The sequence below is a fragment of the Oncorhynchus clarkii genome, chromosome 3, assembly GCF_045791955.1.
Source record: "Oncorhynchus clarkii lewisi isolate Uvic-CL-2024 chromosome 3, UVic_Ocla_1.0, whole genome shotgun sequence".
NCBI lineage: Eukaryota > Metazoa > Chordata > Actinopteri > Salmoniformes > Salmonidae > Oncorhynchus > Oncorhynchus clarkii.
Window position 1 is genome coordinate 62611231 of NC_092149.1, and position 24348 is coordinate 62635578.

General features: G+C 45.7%; 1 protein-coding gene across 2 annotated transcripts in view; it reads left to right on the plus strand.

Annotated features, from left to right (window-relative positions):
• The window catches only part of LOC139401032 (cytoplasmic linker associated protein 1a), a 99735-nt gene extending 75803 nt beyond the window's left edge, over positions 1-23932 (plus strand). The window contains exons 19-43 of one of the 2 annotated variants that reach the window (XM_071145560.1): positions 98-205; positions 661-717; positions 1614-1778; positions 3328-3432; positions 4438-4500; positions 5226-5329; positions 7375-7398; positions 7804-7915; positions 8064-8196; positions 8661-8724; positions 9025-9188; positions 9450-9528; positions 10225-10368; positions 11134-11223; positions 17455-17601; positions 17818-17924; positions 18280-18408; positions 18749-18887; positions 19181-19430; positions 19717-19776; positions 19983-20173; positions 20462-20590; positions 20758-20964; positions 21139-21255; positions 23682-23932. In XM_071145560.1, coding sequence (XP_071001661.1) covers positions 98-205; positions 661-717; positions 1614-1778; positions 3328-3432; positions 4438-4500; positions 5226-5329; positions 7375-7398; positions 7804-7915; positions 8064-8196; positions 8661-8724; positions 9025-9188; positions 9450-9528; positions 10225-10368; positions 11134-11223; positions 17455-17601; positions 17818-17924; positions 18280-18408; positions 18749-18887; positions 19181-19430; positions 19717-19776; positions 19983-20173; positions 20462-20590; positions 20758-20964; positions 21139-21255; positions 23682-23768 — 2975 coding nt within the window. In that variant the 3' untranslated portion in view covers positions 23769-23932. The remainder of the gene's footprint in view (positions 1-97; positions 206-660; positions 718-1613; positions 1779-3327; positions 3433-4437; positions 4501-5225; positions 5330-7374; positions 7399-7803; positions 7916-8063; positions 8197-8660; positions 8725-9024; positions 9189-9449; positions 9529-10224; positions 10369-11133; positions 11224-17454; positions 17602-17817; positions 17925-18279; positions 18409-18748; positions 18888-19180; positions 19431-19716; positions 19777-19982; positions 20174-20461; positions 20591-20757; positions 20965-21138; positions 21256-23681) is intronic. The other variant, XM_071145564.1, reaches the window with a different exon arrangement.
• Positions 23933-24348: the final 416 nt, after the last annotated feature.

A 24348-nucleotide genomic window follows, 5' to 3' on the forward strand; every position in this document is an offset into this window, starting at 1 on the left:
TCTCTCCCTGTGTGTTTGTCCATCTCTCCCTTTGTTTGTGTCCATCTCTCCCTGTGTGTGTGTCCATCTCTCCCTGTGTGTGTGTTGTTGTCTCCAGGCCGTGTGCGTACGAGGAGAACAAGCTCCGGCAATGCTGTCGGAGCCAGCGCTACTGTGACTGACAGCAGGGGGCGCAGCCGAGCCAAAATGATGTCCCAGTCCCAGCGTGAGTATACACACACGCACACATTGTCAGCAAAATCTCTCCCTCACTGCATACTGTCTGAACTCAGGGAAGCCAGTCCACATTGTCATCTCCAGTCTCTTTCATGTAAACCCTCAGTATGACGTTTAACCTGCCTGCTGTGAGGTCATACTAGGTTCTCCTTCAGTTTCTCTCGTCAGTCTGTGTGATGTTTTACCTCATGTACTTCAGCATCCTGAAGGAACTTGGAGCCACTGTTATTACTGGGCCCACAAGATGTATTTGTGTCTTGTGTGTGGTTTTTCTCTCTCTGTGTCTGTGAAGACTTGAGGGGCTTCAATGATTATTGCACGTGTAACATGACATGCACAGTTAACATCTGACCCAGTGCATGCTGGGTAAACACTACTTCCTGTCACATTGACCGTTTTTATTTTCACGTCCTGTTCTGCCGCTCGCTACCATAACAACCACAGGATCCAGATCTGCTAACCCCACTGGGGGTGGTAAGGCCCGAACTTCATCCAATCAGAGTAAAGCGTCCAGTTCTTAGTCCCACCCCTTCATCCTCTGCAGATCTCTGCATGTCAATCAACTCATTCTTTTAGTTTTTAGACTCATCACGTCATACCAGCATGCTCCATTCAACTCAAGTGTCTGTATTATATATATTTTTTTTTAATAGTCTCACAAGCTGTTTGGAGTTTGCATTGTCGAATACGTGGTTCCTTCCGCACTGCCTTATTATCTTAAATTGTTGATTGTTAATTTTGGTTGTTAATATTGGTTTTCGTCCAATGTTGTTTATATTGGTTGTTGTCCAATGTCGTTAATATTGGTGGTTGTCTATGTCCTCTGAACTGTTGTCGTCGTTGTTGTTGTTGTAATCACTGGTTTGTTTTCCCAAAGCCCAGTTACAAACTGGATTTAACCCCATCTTGTTTGTCCTGCAACTGTTAATTATCTGTTTGTCTGTCACTATTTATCTCATCAAAGCTGAAACTCCATGCCTATGTTATCCGCCTTGTAGGATATACAGAGAATATCTTTGTCCCAAAGCACTCTAAACACATTGTATGTGCACAGTTGGTAAGAGTGTGGCGCTAGCAAAGCCAAGGTCGTGGGTTCAATTCTCACTGGGATCACATACACATATTATGGACTCACTGTACTGTACTTTAGATAAGTGTCTGCTAGATGTTATTACCACAATAAAAGCAACATATGCCTTTAGAAACATTGAAGTAATGAAACATCCCCAGAAAGAGGGAGGCAGAGCATGAAGGAATTCAGCTTTGAGCCGTGACAGAACCTTCCCAGCATGCCATGGAGAGGTGCGTCACTCGCTGTGACCCATCATATCTTGTCTGAAAGGGTGTAATGTCCCACTCTCTCTGACTGTGGGTCCTGTGTGTTATCCTTGCTGCAGCTGGCAGTCGCTCCAGTTCCCCTGGCAAGCTGCTGGGCCACTCGTCTGGGTACGGGAGGATCAGCAGGCCCCCCTCAGCCTCCAGCACCCCTGCAGACAAGAGGAGCAAGGTCCCCCGCAGCCAGGGCTGCAGTAGAGATTCCTCTCCCAACAGGCTGGGCCTAGGTAAGGGACAGTTATATCACAATATCAGCATCATGCAAGTAAACCCATCATAGGGCATTCATGCACTCTATACACTAGGAAAAATACATTTGTCATTTGCTAACAACGCACGTAGTAACTAAGTAACTGCTTTAATAAACTACACACCGGATGCACATGCATAGCATACAGCACATATATAGTCAATGAACAATGTATGAGTCACATACACATATTTAGTAGATGTTATTGCGGGTGTAGTGAAATGCTTGATAAATAATAATACCACACCGATTTTATATATATACCCAACGTCCTCATTGCACACTCCCATCTATCTAGTGATAACAGTATATACAGCACACCAAGAGTGTACTGTATACATGATCTATACATGATCTAGGTTTCCTGGTCATAAACACAAAACAAGGAAACACAAACACAGAAGATATGCCTTGAACAAGGGACCCCCATAGTACTATTATGAAGTACCAATGGACCTTTTGCACTCAAATAATGGATGAAAAAATGCTGAATAGCCAAAGTCAAGGCCCCTTGTAGAGGGTGAATGGTAAGAGTTTGTCTTTCAGCTTCTTCAGACTATAACTGTCTGTCTAGGTTAGCAGCTAAGTAGAACTGTGTTTTGGGAGGGTCTCATCTTGGTTGTGTTTGTTAGCATCTTCCAGGCGTGTCACATCAATGGGGTGGTGCCGCCTCTTTCAGGAAAGTGGATGAGCCTCTGTAGGGCTAGCCTGGTCATCAGCAGCCCAGCTTATGTCCTTCCAGTCAGTCTGAGTCACTGGCTCTTCTCTGACTCTCTGTCCTATCGCTGTGATTGATTGGTCTGTGTATTTCTTCAATGCCAGGGCTGACCAACCAGCTCTCTCCATCTTGGCTTGTTATCAGTGTGCTGTCTGAGGTCACCCTCTTGTCTGTCTGTCAGTCTGTTGTGAACAATACCATCGTCTGAGTTGGGAAGGGTGCCTTTTTTTCTATCTGTCCATGGATGAGATTGAAACATTCTGGACACACACAATGATCAATTACATGTTGCAATGAAAGTTTTCCATTGATATGTAGTTGGTTTTCTTCTTGTCGTCTTTTTTCATCATATGTTTTGTATTTTTATGATAACAACAACTGAATTTAACTGTTTGTCTTTTATTTTCTTTGACGATTTGACCGTATCTTTTTATACCCTCTTAAAAATGTTTTATTTGTTGTTGTTTATCTTTTTTGTTTTGTATGTGTAACTCTGTTGTAAGCTACTGTTGTAAGCTAATACCTTAAGTATTTTCACAGACCAACTAATAAAAATAATAATTCAAAACTGACTTGCGCTAACGTAGGTGTTTAAAATCTAACCTGATGTCCAGCATACTCCAACCCAGCACCACGCCCCAGAGTCCTCCTACCCCTCACCCCACTCTCCCCCCAGTCTCCAACCCCAGCGCCACCCCAGGCCTCACCTCACTAACCCCAAACCTGTGTTCTACCGTCCTACTGACAGCCAGGCTGTGTGGTAAAGCTCTTGTTCCTGGTACTCCTCTCTCCTCCTACCACACGCTAGCAAGGAGCCGTATCCCCCGGCCCAGCATGAGTCAGGGCTGCAGCAGGGACACATCTAGGGAAAGCAGCCGAGACACCAGCCCTGCTCGGGGCTTCAAGCCTCTTGGTGAGTACCACAACCAACCGGACACCAGGAAGCCTCTTGGAAGCAGCAAGGCCCACTAGTACACACCCCTCAGTCTCTTAGTCCCCCTCCTCTAGACCCCTACTCTCTGTTCCAGCCTCTCTACACCCCAGGACATCTAGATAGAAGATCCCACTCGAGAACTAAGGGGTATAGACCTCTCCTTTTGCCTGTTCTGATCTAGTCTGCATGCACTAACCCTCTCAAAGGTTCTGGAATATAATCACTGCACTGTCTTCTGTCTGTTTTGTTGGGAATGCTCCAAATGTTATCCTATATAAATACGTTTCTGTGTCTTTGAATGTGTAATAAATTACCACCAAAAGATCACAATTTTTTTCTCCAATCACTTAGGCCCAATCATTTATCGTACATATCTCATAATAAATCTAAATCAAGAGGCAGAGAAAAAAGGCAGTGACTACAGTAAACAGTTTACTGTATGCATCATCGTATTCAATGTCCATAGCTGACCTGCTTCTCCGCTCTTTCCTGTGTTGCTGTCACATCACAGGAAATGACACAACTTTGTCACTGCTTTGTCATGGGAGACAGAGGGGGAAAAAGCAACAAAATTGTGTGACAAAGCGGGATGCATACCCCTCCTAACCTATGACTGTTGTAGATGTGGGCAGCAGGAAGCCTAGCAGTTAGAGCATTGGGCCAGTAACCGAAAGGTTGCTAGTTTGAATCCCCGAGCTGACTAGGTTAAATCTGCCCTTGAGCAAGGCACTTAACCCGATTTGCTCCAGGGTTGCTGTGGGATATGCAAAAAAACACCCTTCCATTTCACAACACACACTTGTACATGTGTGAAACAGGACAAATATAAGCACCCCCTGTTTGACTGGTTGGTCATAGCTATAGTAGCTGAATGCAGCCAGGCGCTGAGCCTTAGTCATCTACAGAGGACGGTACCTGGACGGTACCTGTCGTGTATGTGTCACTAACCCCGCTGGTGTCACTCACCCGTCCTGTCCCTTGCAGCCTCCCGACGTACCTCCCGCTCTACCAGCGCCTTATCCACGGCTGACCCCCACAGCCAGTCAGGTGACCTGCATGCCCCACCCCTTTCTCCGTCCCCCATATTAGTGACTATGCCAGCATGTGTCCATACATAGTACTGTGAGGGCTGTGCCCACCCTGCTGTGCCCACCCTGAGGCAACATTTATTCCAACTTTTCAAGCTTGTAATGGTCTTTTCTTTTAATTGACAAGAAGATTTTTCATATTATGTGCTGTGGTCATCTGCTTCAATGTGTTTTGTGATTTTATTTTAAAATGCTTGTGTTTCATACTGCGTAATCATGATATCCCCACCTATATCATTTTCTCCTTGTTATTAACTTTTTGGACGTTGTATAATGTATTTGTACTTAATACAATAAAGTATCTCATATCAGATTTGTTTTATTTTCCCGTCTGCAAGTGTCAGTGGGGTTATTTTTTCTTCATTTTTCATGAGGTGTTTCAAACAAGTCATTCTGTGGTGATTTCTGTTGGTGGTTGGTGCCTCTTCATCTTTATTTCAGCATAATTTTTTTCATTTATCAGTCAAACTTTTTGGTGTTTTTCATTTCCAAGCCTTTTGGTGTTTTTCATTTCCAAGCTTTTTGGTGTTTTCATGCCAAACTCTTTAATTTTTTTGCCCTGTAAACCCCATCATATCTTACCTGAGATTTGATTACCGTATTCTGACGTAAGTCCCTGATAGCAATTCCAATGGCTTTCTCCTCTGTTTCCTCTACCCCTCTCCCCTCTCTTCCCTCCCCCAGACCGATTTGGTTTGATCCACCAGGCCCGCATTTCTGCCTCGGTGAACGCCATGAGAGTCCTCAACACTGGCACTGAGGTGGAGGCTGCTGTGGCTGACGCACTGGTAAGTCACCAATCAACTCTTACTAGTTGCCAGTTCTGAAGACATCACTACCGTTTGTCTCAAGATAGTGTCAGTTAATGGCCGAGGGACTCCCAGGAGGTTTTACCTGTTTTGCATTTGGCAGAAAATAACTGCATTAAGAAGTCATGAAATCATCAAGAGTGCTTGTGTTTGTTTGTGTATGACTATCAGAATATACAGTGGGCTCCAAAATTACTGGCACCCATGACTGGCAATGCACAAACAATACTTTAAAAAATATAAACAATATAACTATATAGAGAAACTCAATACCAACGTGAAAAATACTGTACTTTATTAATGTTTCAATGGAAACCAACAAAATAATTTATTGATTTAATTAAAAATCACTGTCTTCCAAATCAAGGTTTCACAATTAATGGCACCCTTAAAGATTATTGTAAATAACATTACCAAAATTAAACCAGGAATTAAATTCCACTTATTTAAGTGTATCTAAGTGTTAAGGAACTATATTGAGCCATTACATCTCTTCCTGTTTCACTAGGGTATAAAAATGAGGTAACACACATGCAATATCCCTTTGTCATCCAACACCATCAAGAAAAGAAAAGAACTGGCAGTTCAAAAGGGACAGATGGTCGTAGACCTTCATAAATCTGGTAATGGCTACAAGAAGATTCAAACGATTGAATATAACACTGAGCACTGTCGGGGCAATTATTTAAAAATGTAAAAGATATGGAACAGTTGAAAACCTCACGGGTAGAAGACGCAAATGCATTTTGCCCCCCAGGATAGGGAGGGGGATGATGAGAGAAATGCTACAAAATCCCCAAGAATCACTGTGAAATAATTGCTGGCCTTGGTGGCGTCTTAAATCACCAGATTTAAAAAAGCACTGTCAGACACAACACTATCAGACACAACCACAGTCTCTTTGGAAGGGTTGCCAGAAGAAAGCCCTTAATGACCCCAAGACACAGACGCAAGCGCTTGGAGTTTGCCAAACGTAATTTAAATTATGACTGGAAGAAGGTACTCTGGTCAGATGAGACCAAAATTGAACGTTTTGGTCAGATACAGCATCGGCATGTTTGGCGTCAAAACAAAGATGCATACAAGGAGAGGCATCTCATACCCACGGTGAAACAGAGATGCATACAAGGAGCGACATCTCATACCCACGGTGAAACAGAGATGCATACAAGGAGGGGCACCTCATACTCACGGTGAAATATGGTGGTGGGTCAGTGATGTTTTGGGGCTGTTTTAATTCCAGAGGTCCAGGGGCACTGGTTAAGACTGATGGCATAATGAACTCCACCAAGTACCAGGCAATTTTGGCTGACAATCTGGTTGCCTCTGCCAGAAGGCTGGATCTTGGCCGTATGTGGACTTTCCAACAAGACAATGACACAAAACATACCTCAAGATCCACACAGAAATGGTTCTGTGACAACAAAATCAATGTTCTGCCATGGTCATCTCACTGGCCGGACCTCAATCCAGTCGAACACCTGTGGGCTGAGTTGAAGAGGGCAGTTGATAAGCGCAAACCCAAGAATGTGAAGGATCTGCATAGAGGAATGGTCCAAAATCCCTCCAAATGTGTTCCTTAACTTTGTCAAACATTATAGGAAAAGACCATGCTGTTATCCTTGCCAGAGGTGGTGGCACTAAGTACTAAATGAGGAGTGCCAATAATTATGAAACCTTGATTTTGGTGAAATATATTTTGTAGGATTTTGGTGGGTTCCATTGAAACATTAAAAAGGTACAGTATTTCTTACATGTTGGTATTTTGAGTTTATCTCTATTATTATATTGTTTATATTCTTTTAAGTATTGTTTGTGTATTGCCAGTCAGGGGTGCCAGTAATTTTGGAGCCCACTGTATATGGGGGATAAACTTAGACTGCAAGTAATTCAACATTGCTAAAGTGTAGAGAAAAACCTTTTAAAATGGCTTCTCTTACTCACCAGCAGGACTGCACTCATGTTTTCCCTTCTTGACAGTTCACCTCTTTTCTTCTTTCCTCATTGGTTATCTTTAACTTCAGTTATTAGGAGACTCCAGAAATAAGGTAATTGCCCAATTTGTGTACCGTTTGTATATTCATTCTATTCACTAATCAACAAAGATTATACATGCAAAATATTAGCACTAAATGTTGCCCTTGGGCCTAACTGGCAGATTTGATTTATTATTCAATAAAATCTCCCATATTATGATTAACAGTATGCATTCTTATAACACAATTTAATAATCTCATTACATGTCCATCATCAATCATGATAAATCAACAGTTGGAACAAATTGCAATACCTCATTCATTGTGCATCGTAGCTCATCGAATCCTACAACATGGCTGAGTTTGAGTGACCAAGCTTTTCCTACAGAGTTTTAGTCTGTCTGTCCCACTTTTCTCCTGTTCCTATGACCTGTGAACTCACCATTAACCCATCCCTCCCCATTCCCCTCCCAACAGCGGAAGCCTATGAGGCGGCGCTATGAGTCTCCTGGTATCTACTCTGACGATGACGCTAACAGTGATGCGTCCAGCGCCTGCTCGGAACGGTCGTACGGCTCCCGGAACGGAGGTATGTGGTCCTGTGTTAGTTGGTAAGAACGTGGCACTAGCAACACAAAGGTAGTGGTTCGATTCCCACTAGATGTACATATGCTAAAATGTACGTACTCACGTTGGATAAAAGCATCTGCTAAATTGTATATATTGTCATTATCTAGGTATCCCTCACTACTTGCGTCAGACAGAGGATGTGGCAGAGGTACTCAACCACTGTGCCAGCTCCAACTGGTCTGAGAGGAAGGAGGGACTGCTGGGACTGCAGAACCTGCTGAAGAGCCAAAGAATACTCAGGTCAGCCCAGGGCAGGGGGGGTGGACCTTTTACAAAGGAATCTATAAGGATAAAGTAAGGGTTTGTGTTTATAATGTAGAGTTTGGAGAAGGTATAATTTGTGTTTAGAGTGTTGTGCCTGCTGTGTTCGTTCATATTTCATGGTAATTTCCTTTTTGAAAATGTCCAACTTTTGAAGAGGCGAGCAGGTCAAGGGTCCTGCGATGGGTTTCTTTTTATAGCTTTCCTTAATTGGGGAAGAAATGACTTTGTGAGCAGCCTGCAGGTATAAAGCCGCCTGTCAGATGGTGCAGTTAAAGATTAATTTCAGACAAAGCAGTTTCACTGTCGGCTCTCTCTTAGTTTCCCTGTCAGGCCACCAGCATTCTGTATCCTGAAGAAGGCGCTTTACGTCAAGCCTCTCTGATGTCTGTGTGTGCCTATGTTTATTGATGTGTGCCGGCGGATGCTGTTGTGTGTTGCAGCCGGGTGGAGCTGAAGAGACTCTGTGAAATCTTCACCAGGATGTTCGCAGATCCACACAGCAAGGTAGGTGACAGGATGTTCAGCTGTTTGAACGTTTCATATCAATACAATGACACTCACTCATAGCTTTTACTTTTGAAATCCAAAAACCCATTGCTTTGCAGTGATTTGTCTGAAAACTAATTGAGTGTGTTTTGTTGCATGGCCTGCTTTGGTGTGGATTTTAACAACAGAGAGTAAGTGTGTGTTTTTAATCTCAGTTTTCTACTATACAGACACTTATTGCCTGTGTTGTTACTTATAAAGATTATATGTTGTCAGTTGTTGATGGTAGCGGTGTGTGTGTGTGTGTGTGTTCCTCAGGTGTTCAGTATGTTTCTAGAGACTCTGGTAGACTTTATCCTGGTGCACAGAGAGGACCTGCAGGACTGGCTGTTCGTCCTGCTCACCCAGCTACTGAAGAAGATGGGAGCTGACCTGCTGGGGTCTGTCCAGGCCAAGGTTCAGAAGGCTCTGGACATCACCAGGTATGGATCTCTAAATCCCCCCTCCGATAACATCTCAAACCATTTTTACACTATCATGCCGACCCAAACCAAACTGTGTTGACTTGGATATTTTCTTTTTTACAGTCCTTTTCAGCACTGTTCTAGCGACTATGGTGGATTTGTAACTAGGCCAGCTCATTACAGCTGTTTCTGGTTCAGTTGTGTGAAAATACCATTTTGAGTATAATTTCACTCATTTAATTTAGTAACTAATATTGTTTTCTGTTTTGTTCTTCTCAGGGAGTCTTTTCCGTTTGATCAGCAGTTTAACATCCTGATGAGATTCATTGTGGATCAGACACAGACACCCAACCTCAAGGTACAGTATGCAGAGAAGGTCACATAACTAGATCATTCCCTGTTTGTTTTGGGGGTTGGCTCTGGGTCTAACAATTTAAGATTTCATATGCCAGTAACTACAGTACAATGGTGATATTGTCAAACATTTTAAAAGTAAACTTGCTAAATGCCTGTGTGTATCGTGAAGCTAAACCATGTGTGTATCGTGAAGCTAAACCATGTGTGTATCGTGAAGCTAAACCATGTGTGTATCGTGAAGCTAAACCATGTGTGTATCGTGAAGCTAAACCATGTGTGTATCGTGAAGCTAAACCATGTGTGTATCGTGAAGCTAAACCATGTGTGTATCGTGAAGCTAAACCATGTGTGTATCGTGAAGCTAAACCATGTGTGTATCGTGAAGCTAAACCATGTGTGTATCGTGAAGCTCAACCATGTGTGTATCGTGAAGCTAAACCATGTGTGTATCGTGAAGCTAAACCATGTGTGTATTGTGAAGCTAAACCATGTGTGTATCGTGAAGCTAAACCATGTGTGTATCGTGAAGCTAAACCATGTGTGTATCGTGAAGCTAAACCATGTGTGTATCGTGAAGCTAAACCATGTGTGTATCGTGAAGCTAAACCATGTGTGTATCGTGAAGCTAAACCATGTGTGTATCGTGGAGCTAAACTATGTGTGTATCGTGAAGCTAAACCATGTGTGTATCACACAGGTGAAGGTAGCCATCCTGAAGTACATAGAGTCACTGGGAAGACAGATGGATCCTACAGACTTTGTCAACTCCAGTGAAACGCGACTGGCTGTATCTCGCATCATTACGTGGACCACAGAACCCAAGAGCTCTGACGTCAGGAAGGTATGTCTCAGTGGGAAGTAGGAACTACTACTTAATGTAGGTATCTGCTGCAATAGGTGCTGTAGTCCCTATGGTCTGCTCTATAAGGACTAGCTGAACCACATGCTGTCCAGGCAGAAAGCCATGCGAATACTGCACTGCTAATAGTACAGCAGCTGGATTAGCCTACTTCCTCAAACAAATTCAGCTTGAACTGTTTTTTATTATCTATTCACTTGGATTAAGTGTGTTATCATTTGTTGATAAATCTTAAACTCAGAACCCATCCTTTTAGAGGAAATGCATTCAATAGTTTTTCAATGTTATCGATATTAAGATCTAGTTATGTACTGTAGCTGTCCATCCAGTGGGTTTCACCTCCTTCGTTTGTATTTGTTGATGTTCTAAGTGGTTGTCAATGATGCCATGTGCCACCAGGATTGACCTTAGCAGACACTATCTCCCTGTGCTGAGGCAGGACGTTCCAAATGAAGTCCTCAACTAGCTAGTGTTTTAACACAAGGCGTATCTCACGCAGTAGGGTACTAAAAACAGGTAGACTCAAAATGACCTTTGACGGTGGGGGAAATATATATATTTTTTAATGCTTTTTATTGTTTTATAATAGAAACAAACTTTATATACCTTAACTGCATCCCACAGGAGGACCCGGCATACAGCTATAACCACGTCTAGGTTTATAGTAGTGTACTACTATAAACATCTGCTTTCCTTTATTCAAAACTACAATACCCATAATTCTACCCCCCTGCCACTGTGCCCCAGACCCTTCATAACTGGGTGGTGGAGGAGCTATCAGGCAGGTCCGGTACTGCAGCCTTACTGGAGGGGCACCTGGAAGAGAGGTGTAAGCAGGTAGTGGCTCATCAACCAATCACTGTCCAATGCCAAGCACGCTCCGCCCGCCGAGCCGCACCGACACCAAACTGCCTCAACGAGTGGGAAACGATCTCAAGTGTGGCCTCTCCCACCTCATCTTTACCCTCTCTAGCCCTTTCTATCGCTCGCTCTAACCTGCAGTAGCTATGCCTTGCGACTTTGATTGTGGATAAATGGACTGGTTTGAGAGTGAAAATACTTTTGTTGGCCAACAAAACACTACTACAACACTAAACAGTATTTATGTAAGGACTGTGAGAATGGATTGTTGCTTTGTTTTTTTGAAGTGAGAGTTCTACCGGCTGATGTCGTTGCTAAATAACAATGTGAAAACTTGACTGCTGTTTTTTCGTCTTCTGTTCTCCGAACACATTTGTCTGTTCTGAACCACATTAACACCCTGTCCATATGCATGCTAACATGGTCGTTTGTAGTAGAATGAATCACTTGATTTAACATTGTGCTTATTAAGGGAATGTCTCAGTTCTTGTTGGAAGCAATATCTGACCTGCAAGAAGCATGATGTCTCTTACCGCAACATATAATGGACTATATTATAGCAATAGTTGCAAAAACGTGTTTGATAAAGTGACTAACGGTTACTCAGTACTGTTTTAGTCAGCATATAACACTACTCACTGTGTTCCAAACCTCCCACTGGTAGGGATACCTGACAACAGACGTAGCTCTTAGTGGAGTAAAGGGCTTCCCTGTAGGGCTTCCCTGTAGGAATACATAAATACATAACCCACTATTGACTATTATGTCTGTACCCTACATCCCAAAGGAAGCCCACCTAACACACTTTACTGTAACTATCCCCTCTTCCCCCTACTGTATGTACTTATCCCCTCTGCTCCCTACTGTATGTACCTATCCCCTCTGCCCCCTACTGTATGTACCTATCCCCTCTGCCCTGTCCTGTATGTACCTATCCCCTCTTCCCCTGTCCTGTATGTACCTATCCCCTCTGCTCCCTACTGTATGTACCTATCCCCTCTGCCCCCTACTGTATGTACCTATCCCCTCTGCTCCCTACTGTATGTACCTATCCCCTCTGCCCCCTACTGTATGTACCTATCCCCTCTGCCCCCTACTGTATGTACTTATCCCCTCTGCTCCCTACTGTATGTTCCTATCCCCTCTGCTCCCTACTGTATGTACCTATCCCCTCTGCTCCCTACTGTATGTACCTATCCCCTCTTCCCCCTACTGTATGTACCTATCCCCTCTGCTCCCCACTGTATGTACCTATCCCCTCTTCCCCCTACTGTATGTACCTATCCCCTCTGCCCCCTACTGTATGTACCTATCCCCTCTGCCCCCTACTGTATGTACCTATCCCCTCTTCCCCCTACTGTATGTACCTATCCCCTCTGCTCCCTACTGTATGTACCTATCCCCTCTGCCCCCTACTGTATGTACCTATCCCCTCTTCCCCCTACTGTATGTACCTATCCCCTCTGCTCCCTACTGTATGTACCTATCCCCTCTGCTCCCTACTGTATGTACCTATCCCCTCTTCCCCCTACTGTATGTACCTATCCCCTCTGCTCCCTACTGTATGTACCTATCCCCTCTGCTCCCTACTGTATGTACCTATCCCCTCTGCTCCCTACTGTATGTACCTATCCCCTCTGCCCCCTACTGTATGTACCTATCCCCTCTGCTCCCTACTGTATGTACCTATCCCCTCTGCCCCCTACTGTATGTACCTATCCCCTCTGCCCCCTACTGTATGTACCTGCTCCCTACTGTATGTACCTATCCCCTCTGCCCTGACCTGTATGTACCTATCCCCTCTGCCCTGTCCTGTATGTACCTATCCCCTCTGCTCCCTACTGTATATACCTATCCCCTCTGCTCCCTACTGTATGTACTTATCCCCTCTGCTCCCTACTGTATGTACCTATCCCCTCTGCCCCCTACTGTATGTACCTATCTCATCTGCTCCCTACTGTATGTACCTATCTCCTCTGCTCCCTACTGTATGTACCTATCTCCTCTGCTCCCTACTGTATGTACCTATCCCCTCTGCTCCCTACTGTATGTACCTATCCCCTCTGCTCCCGACTGTATGTACCTATCCCCTCTGCTCCCTACTGTATGTACCTATCCCCTCTGCTCCCTACTGTATGTACCTATCCCCTCTGCTCCCTACTGTATGTACCTATCCCCTCTTCCCCCTACTGTATGTACCTATCCCCTCTGCCCCCTACTGTATGTACCTATCCCCTCTGCTCCCTAATGTATGTACCTATCCCCTCTTCCCCCTACTGTATGTACCTATCCCCTCTTCCCCCTACTGTATGTACCTATCCCCTCTGCCCCCTACTGTATGTACCTATCCCCTCTGCTCCCCACTGTATGTACCTATCCCCTCTTCCCCCTACTGTATGTACCTATCCCCTCTGCCCCCTACTGTATGTACCTATCCCCTCTGCTCCCTACTGTATGTACCTATCCCCTCTGCCCCCTACTGTATGTACCTATCCCCTCTGCTCCCTACTGTATGTACCTATCCCCTCTGCTCCCTACTGTATGTACCTATCCCCTCTGCCCCCTACTGTATGTACCTATCCCCTCTGCTCCCTACTGTATGTACCTATCCCCTCTGCTCCCTACTGTATGTACCTATCCCCTCTGCCCCCTACTGTATGTACCTGCTCCCTACTGTATGTACCTATCCCCTCTGCCCTGACCTGTATGTACCTATCCCCTCTGCCCTGTCCTGTATGTACCTATCCCCTCTGCTCCCTACTGTATATACCTATCCCCTCTGCCCCCTACTGTATGTACCTATCCCCTCTGCTCCCCACTGTATGTACCTATCCCCTCTTCCCCCTACTGTATGTACCTATCTCATCTGCTCCCTACTGTATGTACCTATCTCCTCTGCTCCCTACTGTATGTACCTATCTCCTCTGCTCCCTACTGTATGTACCTATCCCCTCTGCTCCCTACTGTATGTACCTATCCCCTCTGCTCCCTACTGTATGTACCTATCCCCTCTGCTCCCTACTGTATGTACCTATCCCCTCTGCTCCCTACTGTATGTACCTATCCCCTCTTCCCACTACTGTATGTACCTATCCCCTCTGCCCCCTACTGTATGTACCTATCCCCTCTTCCCCCTACTGTATGTACCTATCCCCTCTGCTCCCTACTGTATGTACCTATCCCCTCTGCCCCCTACTGTATGTACCTATCCCCTCTGCTCCCTACTGTATGTACCTATCCCCTCTGCTCCCTACTGTATGTACCTATCCCCTCTGCTCCCTACTGTATGTACCTATCCCCTCTGCCCCCTACTGTATGTACCTATCCCCTCTGCTCCCTACTGTATGTACCTATCCCCTCTGCTCCCTACTGTATGTACCTATCCCCTCTGCCCCCTACTGTATGTACCTATCCCCTCTGCTCCCTACTGTATGTACCTATCCCCTCTGCCCCCTACTGTATGTACCTATCCCCTCTGCCCTGTCCTGTATGTACCTATCCCCTCTGCTCCCTACTGTATATACCTATCCCCTCTGCCCCCTACTGTATGTACCTATCCCCTCTGCTCCCTACTGTATGTACTTATCCCCTCTGCCCCCTACTGTATGTACTTATCCCCTCTGCCCTGTCCTGTATGTACCTATCCCCTCTGCTCCCTACTGTATGTACCTATCCCCTCTGCTCCCTACTGTATGTACCTATCCCCTCTGCTCCCTACTGTATGTACCTATCCCCTCTGCTCCCTACTGTATGTACCTATCCCCTCTGCTCCCTACTGTATGTACCTATCCCCTCTGCTCCCTACTGTACTGTATGTACCTATCCCCTCTGCCCCCTACTGTATGTACCTATCCCCTCTGCCCCCTACTGTATGTACCTATCCCCTCTGCCCCCTACTGTATGTACCTATCCCCTCTGCTCCCTACTGCCTATCCCCTCTGCTCCCTACTGTATGTACCTATCCCCTCTGCTCCCCTACTGTATGTACCTATCCCCTCTGCCCCCTACTGTATGTACCTATCCCCTCTGCTCCCTGTCCTGTATGTACCTATCCCCTCTGCTCCCTACTGTATATACCTATCCCCTCTGCCCCCTACTGTATGTACCTATCCCCTCTGCTCCCTACTGTATGTACCTATCCCCTCTGCTCCCTACTGTATGTACCTATCCCCTCTGCTCCCTACTGTATGTACCTATCCCCTCTGCCCCCTACTGTATGTACCTATCCCCTCTGCCCTGTATGTACCTATCCCCTCTGTATGTACCTATCCCCTCTGCCCCCTACTGTATGTACCTATCCCCTCTGCTCCCTACTGTATGTACCTATCCCCTCTGCTCCCTACTGTATGTACCTATCCCCTCTGCTCCCTACTGTATGTACCTATCCCCTCTGCTCCCTACTGTATGTACCTATCCCCTCTGCCCCCTACTGTATGTACCTATCCCCTCTGCCCCCTACTGTATGTACCTATCCCCTCTGCCCCCTACTGTATGTACCTATCCCCTCTGCTCCCTACTGTATGTACCTATCTCCTCTGCTCCCTACTGTATGTACCTATCCCCTCTGCTCCCTACTGTATGTACCTATCCCCTCTGCTCCCGACTGTATGTACCTATCCCCTCTGCCCCCTACTGTATGTACCTATCTCATCTGCTCCCTACTGTATGTACCTATCCCCTCTGCTCCCTACTGTATGTACCTATCCCCTCTGCTCCCGACTGTATGTACCTATCCCCTCTGCCCCCTACTGTATGTACCTATCTCCTCTGCTCCCTACTGTATGTACCTATCCCCTCTGCTCCCGACTGTATGTACCTATCCCCTCTGCTCCCTACTGTATGTACCTATCCCCTCTGCTCCCTACTGTATGTACTTATCCCCTCTGCTCCCTACTGTATGTACCTATCCCCTCTGCTCCCTACTGTATGTACCTATCCCCTCTGCTCCCTACTGTATGTACCTATCCCCTCTGCTCCCTACTGTATGTACCTATCCCCTCTGCTCCCTACTGTATGTACCTATCCCCTCTGCCCCCTACTGTATGTACCTATCCCCTCTGCCCCCTACTGTATGTACCTGCTCCCTACTGCATGTACCTATCCCCTCTGCCCCCTACTGTATGTACCTATCCCCTCTGCTCCCTACTGTATGTACCTATCCCCTCTGCTCCCTACTGTATGTACCTATCCCCTCTGCTCCCTACTGTATGTACCTATCCCCTCTGCTCCCTACTGTATGTACCTGCTCCCTACTGTATGTACCTATCCCCTCTGCTCCCTACTGTATGTACTTATCCCCTCTTCCCCCTACTGTATGTACCTATCCCCTCTGCTCCCTACTGTATGTACTTATCCCCTCTGCTCCCTACTGTATGTACCTATCCCCTCTGCTCCCTACTGTATGTACCTATCCCCTCTGCTCCCTACTGTATGTACCTATCCCCTCTGCCCCCTACTGTATGTACCTATCCCCTCTGCCCCCTACTGTATGTACTTATCCCCTCTGCTCCCTACTGTATGTACCTATCCCCTCTGCTCCCTACTGTATGTACCTATCCCCTCTGCTCCCTACTGTATGTACCTATCCCCTCTGCTCCCTACTGTATGTACCTATCCCCTCTACCCCCTACTGTATGTACCTATCCCCTCTACCCCCTACTGTATGTACCTATCCCCTCTTCCCCTGTCCTGTATGTAACTATCCCCTCTGCTCCCTACTGTATGTACCTATCCCCTCTGCCCCCTACTGTATGTACCTATCCCCTCTGCTCCCTACTGTATGTACCTATCCCCTCTGCCCCCTACTGTATGTACTTATCCCCTCTGCTCCCTACTGTATGTACCTATCCCCTCTGCTCCCTACTGTATGTACCTATCCCCTCTGCCCCCTACTGTATGTACTTATCCCCTCTGCTCCCTACTGTATGTACCTATCCCCTCTGCTCCCTACTGTATGTACCTATCCCCTCTGCTCCCTACTGTATGTACCTATCTCCTCTTCTCCTGACTGTATGTACCTATCCCCTCTGCCCCCGACTGTATGTACTTATCCCCTCTGCCCCCGACGGTATGTACCTATCCCCTCTGCCCCCCAGGTAGTCCATAACCCCACTATTGACTACTGTATGTCCCTCTGTCCTCTACCCCCCAGGTAGTCCGTAACCCCACTATTGACTACTGTATGTCCCTCTGTCCTCTGCCCCCCAGGCGGCCCAGGTGGTGCTGATTTCTCTGTTTGAGCTGAACACCCCGGAGTTCACCATGCTGCTGGGAGCCCTGCCCAAGACCTTCCAGGACGGGGCCACCAAGCTGCTCCACAACCACCTCAAGAACTCCAGCAACACCAGCAGCGTGGTAAAGGAATACAACCAGGAATATAAGATGTGTTTTACACTAGCAGCCATGTCAATTTTAGTGGGGTGATTTGAAAGATTGAGCTTTTGAACCTATTTCTGAGGTAGACTAGTTAATTCACTTGTATGCGATCCAATGGTTTCATTCCATTTGGTCATGATCTTCGATATTAACTTTTGTAAGTTATGAACTTGTTTTTCTCTTTCTATTTCTCAGAGTTCTCCCAGCAACACTATTGGGCGGACCCCACCCCGCCACACCCCCAGCCGGACCAGCCCCCTCACCTCTCCGACCAACTGCTCCCATGGTGGGCTGTCTCCGAGGTACGTACCTCCCTTTTCTCTGACCTTTATCTACAGGGATAGTGTCATTGTGTCTCCTAATGCATGGCTAAACCACGGAGCGCTGGTTGATGGCTTGTTCTTCTTCACCATGCATTCTAATCCTCTTCCCTTGTTAATGCATGCCTACCTCTAACCTCAACTCAGATCAGACTAGTTTCTTTTTCTCTTTTTTCCTCCCTCTGCTGCACTCTTCCCTTCTTCTTTCTCTCTTTTTCCTTCTTTCTCTCTTCTCTGCGTGTGTGATCCCTTGTGTTGTTGCCCCCACCTTGCCCCGTTCTCTCCCTCCTCCTTCTGTCCGTCCTTCCCTCGTGGCCGTGCTGTGCTGTGGCCACAGTCGGTTGTGGGGTGGGTGTTGGAGTGGCGATGGGCTGTCTAAGCACCCCCCTCCCCCTCATCCTCCTCCGCCTCCCTCCACCCCCTCTGGCCCCGCCCTCAGGGTCCTCCGCAGAGCGTACTCTCCCAGGTAACACTCCCAGGGGGCGGGGCCCCAGGAGGGGCGGGACTGGAAGTCCTCCCAATTTCGCTCGACCAATAGGGATTACTTGCTTCAAGTCTCATGTTACATTATGGCATCCAGTCTTCTCTGGATAGTTATCTCTCCCTTCTTAGTTATAGTATCACGCCAATCATCGATGGTCAGAGCTGCATCCAAAATACATATTTTACCTACAGCAATGAAGCCCTTGCATGGTATAAGACTAATACAACTAGTCTCTTCGTATGAGTATTTGTCTCTGTGTTTGTTTTTGTTCTTACCACCCTGTATATAACCCCTCACTCACCCCTGTCGTCCTCTGTCTCAGTATGTTGGAGTATGACACAGAGAACATGAACTCTGATGAGATATACAGCTCCCTGCGAGGGGTCACAGAGGCCATCCAGAGTTTCAGCTATCGCAGCCAGGAGGACCTCAACGAACCAAGAGGGAAGAGGGACGATGCTGTGAGTCATTACCTCAGCTCTGGAAATTAAACTGACTGACTGACTGATGTTGGGGAAGGAAAGGGACATCAACGAGAAGCACATTACAAAATAGCTCATTATTAAATCAAGAGTAGGATTTAGGCTAATCTGTTGCTTCCTGTTTCTTCCTCCCTGGTTATCATAGCCATTTTCACATGCATGAGTAACAATCAATCACATTAATCTATAAAGCTCTTTTTACATCAAAACTTGTCATCTATAAGACCTCAAAACTGACTACAACTATGTTTCTTTTCTTTCTCTCTCTTCAGGTGGGGCGTGAAGGTGTGGCGTCCTCCCCAGGCTCGGATGCCCGTTTGGGGCTGGATGTGGTGGAGGGTGGGCGTACGGCCTTGGATAACAAGACCTCCCTCCTCAACACTCCGTCTCCCCGCTCCTTCTCCGGGCCGCGGGCCAGGGAGTTCGCCCCCTACGGCTATGGGGACACCATCACCTCATCCTACGACAAGAGTGCCCTAAAGGAGGCCGTGTTCGACGATGACGTGGAACAGTTCAGAGACTGTGAGTCACCTTTGACCTCTGCTTGACCCTTAACCCTGTGACGCCACCTCCATGTTGACCAACTCTGATCCATCCTGTATTGTCATGTGTGGCTTCTTCAGGTTTTGGCAGCACAAAGGAAGACTAGGTTTAGCTCATTCTAGTGTTACATGGTGGCTGATGAAAAACATTGGGAATAGGACAGCCCTCTATCTGCAATGAATAGTGAGTCTGCTGGCTATAGTCAGTCCTCCTCCCTCCTGATTGTCTACCTTCCTCCTCTCCCCCTCCCTCCCTCCCACTACAGGCCGTCGGCAGGACGGCAGTGGTGAGAACAAGATGGTGCTGCCTAAGGGCTTTGCTCCGGGTAAAGACTCACTACTCTATGACTGTTTTTTTCTTCTTTTCTTTCTAAAGTGTTTCATTGCTGTTTACCATTGCCATCCATTTCAATGTCTTGAGTGATTTCCTGTCACTTTTGCTGTGTTCATGGGGATACTAGCTCGCTAAGTATGCCTGAGGGGTGTATGGGCCATACCACTCACCCAGTGCTCTCCTCTGTCCTCTCCTCAGGTTCCCAGGACCACTCAGACCTTGTGGCAGATCTTCTGAAGGAGCTGTCCAATCACAACGAGCGTGTGGATGAGCGTAAGGGGGCCTTGGTGGAGCTGCTGAAGATCACACGAGAGGACAGCCTGGCTGTGTGGGACGAACACTTCAAGACCATCCTCCTACTGCTCCTGGAGACACTGGGGGATAAAGACGTAGGGATCCTATACTCCTGCAGCTCTGATTATGCAGATCACTGCTATTTCAAAGGTTTTACTTGCAGTGATTGTGTCAAACACATGCATACAGAATAACTAGACAGCAGCTGTACTACCAAATAGCTTGTTTATTAAGCTACTACCTTGAAAGCCTTGCTACGGGTTAAAGGTTTTGGTTTGGCTGTGAGTGTGTGTGGTGGGCATGCATGGCTCCAGGAAGGCTGTACAGTATGTGTATATTTGGAGGTTTAATGGACACTCATTCTTCCTCTTCCCTCCATATAGCACACCATCCGGGCCCTGGCTCTTCGGGTACTGAAGGAGATCCTGAGAAACCAACCGGCCCGCTTCAAGAACTATGCTGAACTCACCATCATGAAGACCCTGGAGGCACACAAAGACTCCCACAAGGAGGTACACTTCCTTTTATTCTTTACATTATTGCTCTATAGCCATTTACTCAATAGGCATCTGAAAAAGCAAGGGTGTCCCCCCATGCCTCGGTACTACGACCTGTCCTGTTCTCTCTGTACACACCATATACAAAGGCATTATGAGTGATCTCTTCCCTCTCTGTCTAGGTGGTGCGGGCAGCGGAGGAGGCTGCCTCCACCCTAGCCGGCTCCATCCACCCAGAGCAGTGTATCAAGGTGCTGTGTCCCATCGTCCAGACGGCTGACTACCCCATCAACCTGGCTGCCATCAAGATGCAGACCAAGGTGATCGAACGCATCACCAAGGAGTCCCTCCACCAGCTGCTGCCTGACATCATACCAGGACTACTGCAGGTGAGAATCTGGTCCTGTTTGGCGTTATGAGTGTTTGGTAAGAGTGTACTGTACGTGTGTGTGTTCACTGATTTCTGCTTGTGAATGTGTGTGTGTGTGCACTCTTGTTTCTCTGTCTGTATTTCCTTCTGGCAGCCAGTCCATTAATACTGATCGTCGTAAATCTGTTCCCAGGGCTATGACAACACGGAGAGTAGTGTTCGCAAAGCCAGTGTGTTCTGTCTGGTGGCCATCTACTCCGTGATTGGAGAAGAGCTCAAACCACACCTGCAGCTACTCACAGGCAGCAAGGTACACTTCCCACCACTGTCATGTTCTCAATCAGCATCTCAAAGTCCTGACTGACAGACAGACAGACACACCACACACCACACACCAGTGTTAATTTTGGCAGCTATTTTAGATTTAGATTTTGTCTTAGTCACATTTGAGTAATTCCATCAATCTAAGTTTGTTATTATCAGTCGACTAAAACTGGATCATTTTAGTCATATTTTAGTCAATGCATTTTCCATTGAATAATTCATATTTACTTCCATCATGTGCATATTCAGCCTTATCTAACTAGGCCTACTACTACATGCCCTGCAATTAGGTGGCAAAATTGCTATTGTGGCATAGCCATGATTAACAATACTACAACGCCTTGATTACAGGTTAAACCATTTACAGCTCAGATTTTCTCCCCAGCATAACCATTGGAATGGGGGTAAATAGTGAAAAGGGGAGAATCTAAGATATATTTTTATTTAACTAGGCAAGTCAGTTAAGAACAAATTCTTATTTTCAATGATGGCCTAGAAACAGTGGGTTAACTGCCTTGTTCAGGGGCAGAACGACAGATTTTTACCTTGTCAGCCTGGGGATTCAATCTTGCAAACTTTCGGTTACTAGTCCAACGCGCTAACTACTAGGCTACCTTCCGCCCCATATATACACTACCGTTCAAAAGTTTGGGGTCACTTAGAAATGTCCTTGTTTTTGAAAGAAAACACTTTTTTTTTGTCCATTTAAAATAACATAAAATTGATCAGAAATACAGTGTAGACATTGTTCATATTTTTGTCAATTGGACGAAGCTTTGCGTTCTTCCACATGTGTCGTGTGGAAGGAAATTTGCAACACAAACTATTTATTTATTTATTTTAGGCCTATATTTATTTTGTTTGTAACTATAGTTTAAGTGTTTTCTATTTACCTTTTTTAGATTTTATACATTCATATATTATATTTTGTTACATGCTTAATTGAAAATGTGCACAAAGGTTCTAAATAAAAGGATAAATAATCAAATATGAGTAAGTACCTTTTTATTTGTTGAGTATAATTCAAAATGTAATAAGAAATATGTGGTCATTTTATATTTGAATTTACAGAAAATGTGCTATATCGTGATATCATTATCTGGATATGAAATAACCTATATCTGGATATGAGATTTTGGCTATATCGCCCAGCCGTAGTGTTACTTGCCTCGAAGCGAACATAGAAGTAATTTAGCTCGTCTGGTATGCTCGTGTCACTGGACAGCTCTCAGTTGTGCAATAGTTTGCAAGCCGTGCAACATCCGACGAGCGTCGGAGCCGGTGTAGTATGATTCGATCTTAGTTCTGTATTGACGCTTTGCCTGTTTGATGGTTCATCTGAGGGCGTTGCGGGATTTCTTATAAGCTTCCGGGTTAGAGTCCCGCTCCTTGAAAGCAGCAGATCTACCCTTTAGCTCATTGCGGATGTTGCCTGTAATCCATGACTTCTAGTTGGGGTGTTTAGTCCAAGAGTCCTTAGCTTGGTGATGAGCTTTGAGGGTGCTATGGTGTTGAACTCTGAGCTGTAGTCAATGAATAGCATACTCACGTAGGTGTTCCTTTTGTCCAGATGTGAAAGGGCAGTGTAGAGTGCAATAGAGATTTCTGTGGGGACGACGTCATCAATGCACTTATTGATGAAGCCAGTGACTGATGTGGTGTACTCCTCGATGCCATCGGAAGTATCCCAGAGCATATTCCAGTCTGTGATAGCAAAGCAGTCCTGTAGTTTAGCATCTGCTTCATCTGACCACTTTTTTATTGACTGAGTCACTGGTGCTTCCTGCTTTAATTTTTGCTTGTAAGCAGGAATCAGGAGGATAGAATTATGGTCAGATTTGCCAACCGGAGGGCGAGGGAGAGTTTTGTTCGCGTCTCTGTGTGTGGAGTAAAGGTGGTCTTGAGTTTTTTCCCCTCTGGTTGCACATTTAACATGCTGGTAGAAATGAGGTATAACAGATTTAAGTTTCCCTGCATTAAAGTCCCTGGCCACTAGGAGCGCTGCCTCTGGATTAGCATTTTCCTGTTAGCTTATTGCGGTATACAGCTCATTGAGTGCAGTCTTAGTGCCAGCATTGGTCTGTAGTTCGCCTCTGATTTCGACTAGTTTGCTCTATGGTGTGTTGTTGAGATGGTCATTTTTGCCCCACGTTCCATCTGCGGGGGCCCGTGTCCTTGGGTTGCATAAGGGTACAGGACTGGAGTTTGTCAGGGTTGTACTCATTAGGGAACACTGTAGTAAAACGTTGTGCAAAGGAAACATTTAATTAGTGTTTAATTACTAATTAAATTCCTGGTATTTGAATTTCAGTTTACTTCCGAATTGACAGTGCCATTATTATTTATCTTACCACTTCTCCTTGCTCCACCATGATAATAACTATGTTTTAACATATAATATTCTTCTTGCAGATGAAGCTGCTGAACTTGTACATCAAGAGGGCCCAGACGACCAACAGCAACAGCAGCAGTTCCTCGGATGTGTCCTCACACAGCTAGCTGTAGGAGGGATCTGCCTGTCTATACTTTGCATCTGAATTAGGGGATATGGTGTGTGTCCTAAATGGCATCCTATTCCCTAAATAGGCCACTACATTTGGGCTCTGGTCAAAAGTAGTGCACTATATAGTGAATATTATGTCATTTGGGACATAGTCATACAGTACCAGTCAAAAGTTTGGACACACCTACTCATTCAATGGTTTGTCTTTATTTTTACTATTTTCTATATTGTATAATAATAGTGAAGACATCAAAACTATGCAATAACACATATGGAATCATGTAGTAACCAAAAAAGTGCTCAACAAATCTAAATACATTTTAGATTGTTCAAAATAGACACCTTTTGCCTTGATGACAGCTTTGTACATTCTTAGTATTTTCTCAACCAGCTTCAAAAAGAATGCTTTTCCAACAGTCTTGAAGGAGTTCCCACATATGCTGAGCACTTGTTGGCTGCTTTTCCTTCACTCTGTGGTCCAACTCATCCCAAACCATCTCAATTGGGTTGAGGCCATGTGATTGTGGAGGCCAGGTCAAGTTCTTGAAATTTTCCACATTGACTGACCTTCATGTC